Consider the following 12,735-nt stretch of genomic DNA (forward strand, 5'->3'; position numbering starts at 1 on the left):
GTAGCCACTGGCTACATGTGGCTACTGAGCACTTAAAAAGCAGTTGGTCTGTGACTTCCCTGGTGGCATAGTGGTTAAGAATCTGCCTGCTAATGCAGGGGACACAGGTTCGAGCCCTGGTCCGGGAGGATCCCACATGCCGCGGAGCAACTAAGCCCATGCACTATAACTACTGAGCCTGCACTCTAGAGCCTGCGAGCCACAACTACTGAGCCTGCCTGCCACAACTACTGAAGCCTGCACGCCTAGAACCTGTGCTCTGCAATGAGAGAAGCGACCACAGTGAGAAGCCCGCGCACCACAATGAAGAGTAGCCCCCACTTGCCATAACTAGAGAAAGCCCGTGCGCAGCAACGAAGACCCAACACAGCCAAAAATAAATAAATAAATAAATTTATTAAAAAAAGCAGTTGGTCCAAGTTCATACTAGCTTGCTAGGACTTCATATAAAAAAAGAATATAAAATATCTCATTAATAATTGTTTATATTGACTTCATGTTGAAATGATAATGTTTTGGGTTGATTGGTTTAAATAAAATATATTATTAAAATTAGTTATACTATTTACTTTTTATTAGAAAATTTGAAATTGCAGTTATGGCTCTCCCCTAACTGGACATCTTGCCACAGTTGCTCAGGGCTCTAAGAGCTGGCACAGGTTCTGGGGTGTGTGAATGGACTGCCTATCCCTGGTGGGAGCCCTTTTGCCATTTTTTAAGGGTCTTATGCAATTTCTTTCAGTGTCTCAGTGATGTGACCTCTGAGTCATGGCCATGACATCTATTGTCCATGCATCGGTCATGTCAGGGCCGCACTGGGAGCTGGACCCCAAGAGCTTGAGCAAGTCGCCCACCCTTCTCAACCTCATCTGTGAAACAGAGTTAGATCGAGGATTAACAGGGAATAGTTAGGGCACATTGCAGGGGTCTCATAACTCCTATCCTTATTTAGGATAACTGGGGGATGAGGAAACAGAAAACAAAACCGTGTATATATATATATATATACTTTAATCCCCAGTTTTCCTTTTCTCTGAGAGTGTACGGATGTTGGGATGAGAAAGCAAGATGAAAAGGCCACACAATATTATCAGCAGTGCTTATGTGATAGGCAGTAATTTGCATTTGGATTTTGGAGGAATTTTATTTTCTCCTCTAAGTTCTGTTTCCTGGTTTTCTATGTGCACTGTTATTATCGGAACAGAACAGGGCAGTTGACTATCTGCATGCACTAAAGGGAATACGTGGCTGCCTTGCTGAAAGCCCATCTCCTGCCACCAGCGCACGTGCAAACAGTGATTGTTTACAGTTCAGAATCTGGTGGTCCTGAAAGACAGTTCAATTGAAAATAAACTTGACCACATTTTGATGTGATTGTCAAGGATGTAGAGGTAGCAAAGAGAGCCGCAAGGTCTGTGCGGGCTGATCACTCAACGTAGGAGAGAGACCTCCTCAAGGGTGTCAAATCGGATGCAGGTGTGTGACAAAGGGGACATTTTGTGCAAGGTCCTGGTAGAACAGCCTTATTATCACACTAAAATGGAGGTAATGAGGAAGGAATAGTTGACCAGAGAGAACAGCATGGAAGACCTGCCTAACATAGTGATGAGTGGTGACTTTTTTATTATGCTCTCTGGGCCTCAGCCATATGAGATCATAGAAATGAGAGATGGAAAAGACCTCCTGTATTAGGTCATCCAGCCCATCCCCTCCAGAGCTGACTGACCCCACAGTGTACTTTCCAGAGCTCCGTCCAGTTTTTCAAGTGACTCAACTGATGGAGTTTCCACCAGCTCCCAGAAGGTGCAGAAAGGTGGTGTCTGAGACGGCTAACTTGGATCTGGATTTATTCCTCTTTCTCATGACGAAGATCCCAGCGATGATGCTTTGTTTGAAGAGAGATGTGGGGGTGAATCCCACCTCTGTCACTAACTTGCGGATGACTGCGGATGACCCCAGCTCGCCTCATCTCCACATCCCCCTCCAAAAGTTGGGGTGCTTTGCTGGGCTCCTTCAGTCTGAGCATTCTAAGACTTGGCGGCGGCACCTTACGTAGCACTTTATGGTTTTCACAGCTTGTTCACATTTGTGATCTCATTTGAGCCTCACCATTCTTAGGGCAGGAGTTGATCTTACTATCCTCCTGGCCATCTCCCTGCCTTTATTCTGTTTCTTGTTAATCAGATGAAGCAGTTCTCCCAGGCAGTGGGTGCTGGGCCAGGTGGTGAGGCATTCCTTTTGATTCTAAGCACAGAGCTGCTTCCATTTGACCTCATGGGTACTATTATGCCTTCTGAGACACCACACGGGTACAGTTTACTCTCCTTGAGGTGTGACCTCCTTTCCCGGCAGTAGCACTGCTCAGGATTGTCCCAGGCCACCTGTGGAACCTAGAGCTTTCTTGCCTGTGTCACCTGGTGGGACCTCTGGGGGTAGGGGGTGGGATTTCAGTGTGGAGTATGATATATTATCAATAGATTGCACTTGGGGTCCTCTGAGGTGGTCACCCAGGCTGTTCACTAGTGACATCCATCCCTGTGTGATAAAGGACTTCGAATGCATCTGTAGGCAGGTTAATCCACTGGGAGTTAGTAAGCAGGGCACCACAGGCTCATCTTAATAATTCAGATTCCGCAGTTCTTTTTCTTGACCTAACCAATGATCTGAAACTTTCCCTAAAAGAGGAGAGGTATTAACATTTATTGCAAGTAGTTGGTCATTAAGATTTCTCTTAAAAATCATTTCTTTTTGTGTCGGCTTGGGGATGTTAAATTTTTAAACCCAGGTTCGGTAAGTATGTAATTAAAGTACATTTCACAATGCAACTAGTCCCAATAGAATTGTGATACAATGCTGCTCTTAACTAGTTTACGAAACTATATGAAGTATGACATGAGTCACAGAAATGGGGACGAGGGGCTGCCATTGAGCCTGGTCGGCTCCCTTGGTCTAGCCATGCTGGAGCAGCCCTCCACGCTGTGGGCGCCATCCTCCCCTGTGGCATCACTGTGTGTTTATGGTATTTCTGAGTGTCCTCCACGTGTCTGCGCCCACAGATATCTTTTTCGCCTCTCCACAGAACCCCGCGGTCTCCCAGTTTTTCTCAGTAGGCCCACGGGGTTATGTCGTGTAACCGCTTCATCACCTTGGGTTATTTGTGCTGTGTTTTGTTCTGCCTTTTGTATTTGTATGTGAAATATTTCAAACATGTAGACAAAAAAGTGTTTTGCCTTCTTAAATTTTGTTTTTCCAGCTTCAGTCTGCAGTTAGGCACTTGGATGCAGAAAGGTAATGAAAACAATGATTGGGTGAGAGCTGGAACTCGGATCTGAGTTGTAGGATCCAGATCCCTGGTTCTGCCCTGTGCCGCTACTGTTTGCAGGAATTCCACGTGGATGTGGTAACATTCCCAGCAAGGCTGTCAGGGTTGGTGAAACAGCAAACCGTGGGTTGGAAACAGCAGTGCCGCAGGGGTGCATCTCCTGGGGCTGTGTGGTCAGTCTCCTTGCTATGGCCTGGAGCAGGGCCAGAGAGCAAATACGTCATCTTCCAGCAGCTCTACCTCGCTGAAGGTCAGTGCCAGAAAGTGGCAGAGCTGAGACCCAAACCCAGGGTCAGAGCTGCAAGCTCTGGCTCTGTGCTCAGAGTGTTCATTCCCATTGACTTACAAATTTTCTTAAGTACTGTAAAAATAAGGGAAAGAAATATTGTCTGTTTTTGAGAGTATAAGAAAAGGCACCCCTCCTATCATTTGTGCTTCTCTTGCAGATCCTGAGGAAACTAAAAGATCTCGCGTTGGATGCCGAAACAGAGCTGGAGAGACAGGATGAGGCCTTGGATGGCATCACTGCAGCTGTGGACCGGACAACCTTAACCATTGACAAGCATAATCGACGAGTGAAAAAACTGACCTAGAAGGACAAGAAAGCATAGAGGTGACTGCTTTTGTTGAGAATCACTTCTCTGAGTACGTTGTTCTCAACTCCTGCATGCTTCCTTTGAGATGAAGACCCCAGGAAGTCATTCCAAGCGCCCTGCCCCAGGAGGTGCACAGCTGCCCCAGGTTGAAGGGCTGCTGTTGACGGCTGTGAGCAGCTTAGCTTGGGGTGATTGTGGCTGCCACCAAGGGATTCCCTTGCAGGGAGCTGAAAGTGCAGCTGGAGGAGGGGAGTTCTGCCTGCAAATACAGCGAGCCACTTCCTCCCAAGGCCCTCTCAGGCTGCCTGTGGAGTCAGGAGCACACACGCATTCAAACATGGGCTGAGCCCTATTGAGGTGGCCACGACAGCGAGGCGGCTCTTCATTCTGAGGGTGGGCTGCACCCAGCACTCAGGGACCACTTTGCTTGGCCACAATCCCAGGTCTCCAGTGGCACAACTAGCTGCATTTTCATCCTTTTTCCATTCTTGATAAGCATAGAAAGGATGGTTTAAGTCTCTGTGAAAGAAATCTACTTATTTCTAACCCTCTGCCTATCTGAACACTGCAGGCATATCCTATGTCAGCAAAATCTCTTCTCCAGGATCACATTCAGGTCTGAGCCTGCCTCTCCTACATGGGCTGCTCAGCACAGACCCCACTGCCTTCACTTTGTTCCAATTTTCTTTGGTGGACAGGTCAGTTTCTTTCTGGTTGTATTGTAATTTCTAACCAAAGCTGAGTCTAGTATACCTCGAGGTCATCCTATAAGCATCTGAAATATTCTTTCACTGCTCAGTTTTTAGTCAAACATGAAAACAGTACATACTGCACCTATTTTAAGAAGTGCTAATTTTTGCTTTTTTGCCCCATTTCTACCCGGAAACAAAAGAGAAATGCTAGCTTTAGAATATTTTTTGAAGCTATGCATTGATGCTGCTTTTTGCTTGGTTTTGGGTATCTTAGTGTGTCCCTGGGAGAGCCCCTCATGGAGAGACAAGAGGAAAGTAGAGAAGTGGGTGACCTCCTCCCATTCTCACAACAAGCCACCTCCAGACTGCTTTGAAATAACATCCCAAAGAACCTTGCACGGAGAGGCTCATTTAGACCTTGTAGAGATGTTACTTTGAAGCGCCTTTCCTACACCCCTCCTGGGATGGCGCCCGCAAGCCCTGTGCTGCCCTGCTGCACCACTCCACTTGCATACTCAGTCCTGGATCGTTTTAAGAATTAATTCACAGATGCAGTGTTAGTTTTCTGGGGCTGCCCCAACAAAGTACCACAAACAGGAGGCTTACAACAATAGGAATGCACTTCCGGAGGCCAGAAGTCCAGGATCGAGGTGTAGGCAGGCTGTGCTCCTTCTGGAGACTCTAGGAGAGGATCATTCCTGCCACTTCTAGTTGCTGGTACCTCCATGTATCCCTGAGCTTGTGGCCACATCACCCCAATCTCTGCCTCCATTGTCATGTGGCCATCTTCCTGTGTTTTTGTGTCTCAAATCTCCCTCTCCTCTCTCTTACAAGGATCCATCCTAATCCAAGGTCATCTTATCTTGAGATCCTTACCTTGATGACATCTACAGAGACCCCATTTCCAGATAAGGTCACATTCTGAGATTCCCAGTGAGTATGAATTTTGGGTCACCTAGGGATGCCCAGCCTTGTCGTAGCTGACCCATTCCAAAAAGACATGGAAAGTAGCACTTTCAGAAGGTAATGTTCATAAGGGTCTTTCAATTCTTATCTGTTTTGCAGTTTGGTAAATTATATTCCTAGTCTCTGTTTGTCTTACTTGGTTTGCACTTACTAACCTCCAAAATGAGAAGTGGACCTGTTCTTTCAAGGTTTCTCACGCTAATGCAGGCATGTGAGCAGTTGCTCTTGACCTTTCCTGGCACATCAAGTGGTGGAGCTCTTGGAGCTCATGCTCATTCCAGGGGGTCTGAGCCCCATGCAGCCCCTTCTAGTGCTTGATGACAGGGAGGTCGGGGAGGACACGGCAGATGTGAAGATGTGTCAACAAGGACAGTTATTGAGAGCTCATGCCTAGAGGCAGCGGCAGCTGGATCACGTCCCTAGGGAACTTGGAGGAATGCTGGAGGAAAGGCAGCTCGTGCCCTGGGCACAGGGCAAGTGCAGGTGTGCAGGCTGTGCCCAAATACTGTAGCTTCTCACAGCAGCCCATGAAGAGTGAGTTCCCCTGAGGTAGAGTATGTGGTTCTCACCATGGCCACACACTGGGCTCATGCCAGGGACTCAGAAGATACAAACACACACGCACACATGCGTGCACTGACCCCAGGCCCCTCAGTCAGAATCTCTGAGGGTATATACATTACCCAAATGTTTCTAATGAGCAGAAGGGGAAGATCCACAGGCCAGGTGACTTACTGCCACCAGACCTGCTCTCTCTCTACAACTAGCTCTAGAGAGCCCTGAACAGCTGAAATGAAAACGAATCTGTCCCACTCATGATGCTGTTCTGAATCCAGGTGGGCACTGCTCAAGAGTTCCCAGTGCAGCATCCAGCGGCCAGCCAGCCTCTGCTTGTCCTGAAAACATACCACCCAGCACTCATGTGGCATCAGGGCCGTACACACCTCGGCTGCTAACAGGCCTCTGGAAAGCAGGGGGCCAGGACTCTGTTGGTGATCCCTCGCCAGGAGCAAGCCCTGAGCTCTCTGGGCCTCACGCTGTCCTAATCCATCACCTGGGGATGCATAAAGCCCAGACACTCTGGGCATGAAGGTGTGTGGTACAGAAGACATTGTACTGTTAGAGGATTATTCTCCGGGCCTTTTCTCTCCCATGAATAGTTAAATTGATAGAGACTATGGTCTGTTTATGTGGAGACTTAGAGTGTAAAAAAAAAAAGGCCATCAAGAGCCTTATTATTTTTTTTTAACCTTGGCCCCAGAGTTAACTATTTTAACCTTAACCCCTTCCAGTAGCAGAAAATCCATGTGCCAAACTGTTAGTCACCAAGGCTGAAACAAAATTGCCAGGAACCGTATAAAAACCAGGCACTGATTCCCACAGCACACTGATTCCCCACCCCAGGTGCACTAATTCCACCTCCCATTGCTCCCTCAACTTATGGTGCACTGACTCTGCCTCCACACTTTAGACATGGGAAGGACACGAGGGGGAACAGATGTTGTGATGCGCCTAGAAGCAGTACCAGGGGAAGGAGATGAGCAGGTAGGCTGGTGATCTCTCCTGCAATCCTCAGGCAGCCCAGGTGGTAAGTGCCGTGATGGCTAGAACCAAGTGGATCCCATCAGCTGAGTAGACCCTCTGGAGAGTGGCAGGAAGGGCACACTGAGCCTGTTGGCATCATCATGGCTGGTGTTTGGATCAGGGCCTATTGTGTCTCCTGTTTTTTGTTTTTTACTTTCCTGATGTGGAGTGTGTCCTCTGACACTGACATTGGATTTGTGTGTGGGGTCAGGCTCACCCACATGAGTACCAAAATCTATTTGCCGCTGTTTAGCCTGTGACTGAGGGAATTATGAGGGGATTATGTTAGTTTGTTGTCACCCCGTAAGGTGTTTGTACTTCCTAAAACATATAACACTTTGAGCTCAGTTTTACCCTCCGTAAAGGTGGGCAGAATACAAGACCCACATCTAATGCAGCTGTGAGACCAATATTGAGTTGAAATGAAACTGCTTTGACATTCATCAAAAACGGCTGATCCTTTTGTTTGTTTAGGGCAGAAGTCAGCAGACTTTTTCTATAAAGGGCCAGGTAGAAAATACTTCATCTTTCAAGCCATATGGTGTCTGTTGTGAACAAATGGCCGTGCTATGTTCCAGTAAGACTACCTGTGAGATTAGAATTTCATATATGTCATGTGTCCTGAAATGTTATTCTTGTTTTGATTTTCTTCGTTCAACCATTTGAAAGTTCAGACATGTCCTTAGCTTGCAGGCCATAGGAGAACAGACGGCAGGGCTTTGTAGTCACCTGCCCAGGTAGGTGTGTTCCTTTTGAGGTTTCACATAAAGTTGTCCAGCATTGTCTGTCCTGGAGGGCAGCTTACTTCCCTCCTCAGCCCCAAACTCAAGCATGGCCTTAGCTCTTCACATGGCACTGCTGCTGGTGGCCAAAGCTGAGTCTAGGTTTGCGGCTGGGAGGGTTCTGGGTATCTTTGCCATAAAAGATAAAAAGGGCATAATGAAAGAGACAAAAATGACATAATGAAACATGAAAAATTAATGACAAAATCTTTAAAAGATTTTATTGTGGAAAGATGAAAATACTAAAAATATTTTAATACAATTAAAATGTGTGTAGATTCATGGTTATAGTTGTATTTGGGTATAACTTAGAGGAAGTGATGATACTTCCTTTCTCAAAGTCAGTCATTAAGGATTCAGGATCTAATGTCAGTTGTAAGTTCTTTACGATATAAAAAAATCTTTTGTCTCTTCAGGTTTTTCTGGAAGTAAAATGAACAGATGAAGGATGCTATTTCTTATCAATGTATTTCTTGTGTGTAACTGGTAGTACATATCTGGACTACATTTAAATGTTCCATCACATGTCCAGTTCTTACATTTAACCAAATCATCTAAGCAAGATCTGTGCCAAATGCCAAAATTCTGGTTACATCATGTACTCCGCTATCAAATAGCAAAAAAGTTTCACTATTTTCAAGAAACTTATGCTCATCAGGAATCACATAACCATTTATTTTTGTGGGGGATAGGAGGTCCTAGATTCTTCTTTTCCCTCCGACTTCTAATATTGCATAAGTTTGGTAAAGAAAGCGTTAGAGAACAAGCTGCCATATCTAAATTAGCTAAAGAATTGATCATTAATGCTCTCAAAGACTGTTGTGAATTAGTTACTTTATCTTTTATGGCAAAATTGCCATACAGCCAATTAGTTGTGTGACCAAACTGCTTGCAGCAAAGATGCTCACAGCAAACATACCGTTCATAGGCTGGGAGACCCCTACCACCTTGTTTCCTGACTGTGCTCAGCTGTTCAGAGCCTCAAAGCCTGCGCTGATGGCACAAAGTCAGTCCTGTTCCTTTTAAAGGCAGAAACGGGGAACAGTAGAGAGAGGGGAGTGAGATGGGAAATGGCAGGTACTGGTTTCCACAAGTGATCTTCTCTGGAGGCCCAAAATCAGCACACACACAAATTTTAGGAGAGAGGAAAAAACAAAAGTCAATCCTTGAGACATTTTCAAATAACACAGGAAACTCAACTATATGCAGTCAGTTGGGGTGGGAGCTTTGGTTTTGGGTTTGATGAAATGGCCTCTTGGAGACAGTTGTATTGATTGGGGCATCAAGCCTGGCATGAGACCACACGACAAGCAGGTGCCTCCAAGGACCCACTGGCCTCACCTGTGAGGAGCCCCCTCCCCTCTCACTGCTCCCAGTTTAATTATTAGCTATGGGTTTGAATAAAACTTGGAACACTTGAAAATTGTAATCAGTTTTCACATTTGCAACTGATTTCTACAGCCACGTAATATCTCAAGCTTTTGGCACCCATCTGGAAACTTAGAACAGCAGTGTGTTTGCCCAGGAGGTAATTTTCCCTGATTCATTTTGAAAGTGAAAAGTCACAGGGTTGGTCCTTCAGCTAGGGTGGTCCTGCTTCCCAGAAGGACTGCTCAGTCTCATCCCTCAGCTTCCTCAGTGAGAAGCAGACTGGCGTGGGCAGAGTGGGGAAGGCATAGATGCAGAGACAGCAGGAGCTGCTCGCCAGCCCAGGAGAGCCATTCAGGGGCCACATGCAGTGTCCAGGTGAGGAGACCCAGGCTGCAGGGGTGGGGAGCTATGAGCAGGACCATGGTCAAGGCTGTGTTCTGTGGGCCTGACTCATGCCCTGGGCTCTCGATGGTTAGGCAACCATGTCCAGGCTATCCCATCATGAGTGGCTACTGTCCTGGGGGACACTGGTGCCGCACTAACTGTCCAACATGTTCTCCCACCAGGTCTGAAGCAGCACTTGTTCCTCAGAGCCCTCTGGATTTTACTCTTATCACGTATCACAACCTCTGCCCCTTTGTCTCACCCTGGGGAGGCAAGTGTGAGCTAGGGAATGGGCAACTTACTTCCCCCATCTATCCCTTCTGGAGGTCGGAGGGTTAGGGAGGTCTAGGGCATGTTTCCTAGAATGAGTAAAGGGCAGAGTGCAGAAACCCAGCTGTACATGAAGGAGAGTCAGGGCCTCACAGGTGTCCCAGGATGCCTCTTCCTCCACACTCTTAGGCTGTTTCCACCCATCAGCAGTGGCTGTTCTGTTCCCACGCCTGGCCCATGGAGCTGGTGCTGAGAGATTAATGAGGCTGGCCCTTTTTTAGAGGCTCAGGGCAGATGCCTTGGAAAGGGGTGGGAGGTGGGGTGCAGCCATTGGGCTCCCACACCATGGAAGGTGAGGACAAGCAGAGAATGCACAGCCTTGTGAAGTCCCTTGGGTGTAGTTGTTTTGACCTTGCGCTGCATTTTCCAATGGAAATGACGCTCTAGAGGGCAGTTTGTTTCCTAATGTGATGGCAGCATTGAGATGCACAACATGGGAATGAAGATGATAGGGATGGGTCAGAGGGCAAGGCCAGGGATCCCATTCCCAAGTGCCCAGTACGTGGGTCATCTGTGAATCAAACACTCAAGTCTGCTCATGTGTGCTGGCCTTGCTCTGAGTGCTTACAGAAGCTCCCCAGAGGGGAGCTCTGTTTACCTTTCTTATGGGCAAGGAAACAAACACCTAACTCCCACCCAGGGTCGGCACTCAATCCTCTGGGGGCTGCTGAGATCCTGACTGCCCAACAGGAACAAACCCACAGGAAGGACTGTGGGGAGAAGGGAAAGTGTCCCAGGTCGTGGGTGTGGTCTGGATGAGCCAGGGTTACTTACAGATCCAAACCCACCCATTTATGGCCCATCTCATAGAAAACTGGTTTCTTTTCGGAAGCAGTAGCTGCCTGCTAAACTTTCAGACCACCTTTCTTACCAATTCGCTTGTTCATGTAGGACATTGCCTTGGTGCAGGAGGGTCACAGAGGGGGCGTTGAAGCAATAGCTGGGGAGATGGTGAGATGCCCTCTGGGACACTCACTGTCCTGATCCCTCCAGCTTAACCCGAAATCAGGAGGTGCCTGAACCTGGAGCCTCACTCGCTCTGTGTGCTTGCTGGAGTGTGCGGTCATGAGGAAAGACACCATGGCATCTTGTTCAAGCCCACTCTGATCTATGGGTCCTATGAAGTAAGCACTCTGCCCTCTTGGCATCATAAGCTAGCCTGAGGCTGCTCACAGCTCCACCCACTCCTGCTTGCTCAGCTCTCCCTTGTCACACTGCCCAGCACAGGAACATCATCATGGGTGGGGTCTCCCTGTTACTCTGCCCTCAGGGTCCACAGACCTCAGCATGGGTGGGGTCTCCCCATCACCCAGCCCTTCACTCTTACCAGACCTTACAGCATGGAGTAGGGTCTCCCCATCACCTGGCCTGGCTGCAAACTGTACAAAAGAGCAGATGGAGGTGTATGATCTTCCTGGGGCTGCTGTAACAAAATACCACAAACTGGGTGTCTTGAAACACCAGAATTTAAGCTCTCACAATTCTGGAGGTCAGAATTCTGAAATCAAGGTGTCGGCAGGGCCCTGCTCTCCTCAGAGGCTCTAGGGGAGAATTCTTTTGCCTTTCCACCTTCTGAGGCTATGTCTCTCCATTTCCACTGCATCTTCGCATTGCCTCTTCCTCTTCTGTGTGTCTGTCTCAAAATTCCCACTGCCTCTTTCCTATAAGGACACTTGTCAGTGGATTTAGCATCCACCGGGTAATCCCGCATGATCTGCTCATCTCAAGATTCTTAACTGCATATGTAGAGACACTTTTTCCAAGTAGGTCATATTTACAGGTTCCTGGAATTAGGATTGGACATATCTTTTTTTTTTTTTAAATTGTTTATTTATTTATTTATTTTTAGCTGTGTTGGGTCTTCGTTTCTGTGTGAGGGCTTTCTCTAGTTGCGGCAAGTGGGGGCCACTCTTCATCGCGGTGCGCGGGCCTCTCACTATCGCGGCCTCTCTTGTTGCGGAGCACAGGCTCCAGACGCGCAGGCTCAGTAGTTGTGGCTCACGGGCCTAGTTGCTCCGCGGCATGTGGTATCTTCCCAGACCAGGGCTCGAACCTATGTCCCCTGCATTGGCAGGCAGATTCTCAACCACTGCGCCACCAGGGAAGCCCAGGACATATCTTTTGAGGGCAACAATTCAGCCTATTATAGTCTGCCTGCTGTTCCTCCTAAATTCACATTCATCCCACATACAAAATACACTCACTCCATCCCAAATCTCCAGAAGTCTCAACCGATTACATAACAGCTCTTCATCCAAAATCTCATCTAAATATCATCAGCTCTGATCTCATCATCTGAATCATCTAAATCCAGTATTGGTGAGACTCTTGGTATGGTCCATCTGGGGCAAAATTCCTCTGCATCTCTGATCTGTGAAACCAGAAAACAAATTATCTGCTTCCAAAATACAGTGGTGGGACAAGCATGTGATACATGATAGACTGTTCCTACTCCAAAAGGTTGGGGGAGGGGAGGGGGAATGGAAGTTAGGAAGGGTCACCAGAGTTCCTGTTTCCTGTCTGGCATGTGAGGAGCTGGGAAGTCACTACTCCATCCTAACAACAATTTAAAAGCTGAACAAACTGAAAATCAACAACCCTTCTTGGATCCATTAAAGAAGTGAATTCACAGGGCAAACTTCCTAACTCATTCTATGAGACCAGCATTTCCTTAATACAAAACCAGACAAAGGCATTACAAGAAAACT

General features: G+C 47.4%; 1 protein-coding gene across 9 annotated transcripts in view; it reads left to right on the top strand.

Moving 5' to 3' along the window:
• The window catches only part of SNAP47 (synaptosome associated protein 47), a 157,653-nt gene that overhangs the window by 57,689 nt on the left and 87,229 nt on the right, over positions 1-12,735 (top strand). For 5 of the 9 annotated variants that reach the window (XR_005019222.1, XR_005019223.1, XM_036846053.1 and 2 more), the window contains exon 5: positions 3,769-3,935. Coding sequence is in view for 6 of the 9 variants with exons in the window: in XM_036846053.1 (XP_036701948.1) it covers positions 3,769-3,915 (147 nt within the window). In the remaining 3 variants the exon portion in view is untranslated. Of the gene's footprint in view, positions 1-3,768; positions 6,906-12,735 lie in introns of those variants that run through there. The other 4 variants (XM_036846050.1, XR_005019224.1, XM_036846049.1 and 1 more) reach the window with 4 other exon arrangements.

The sequence above is a fragment of the Balaenoptera musculus genome, chromosome 3 (assembly GCF_009873245.2).
Source record: "Balaenoptera musculus isolate JJ_BM4_2016_0621 chromosome 3, mBalMus1.pri.v3, whole genome shotgun sequence".
In the NCBI taxonomy this organism is placed as follows: domain Eukaryota; kingdom Metazoa; phylum Chordata; class Mammalia; order Artiodactyla; family Balaenopteridae; genus Balaenoptera; species Balaenoptera musculus.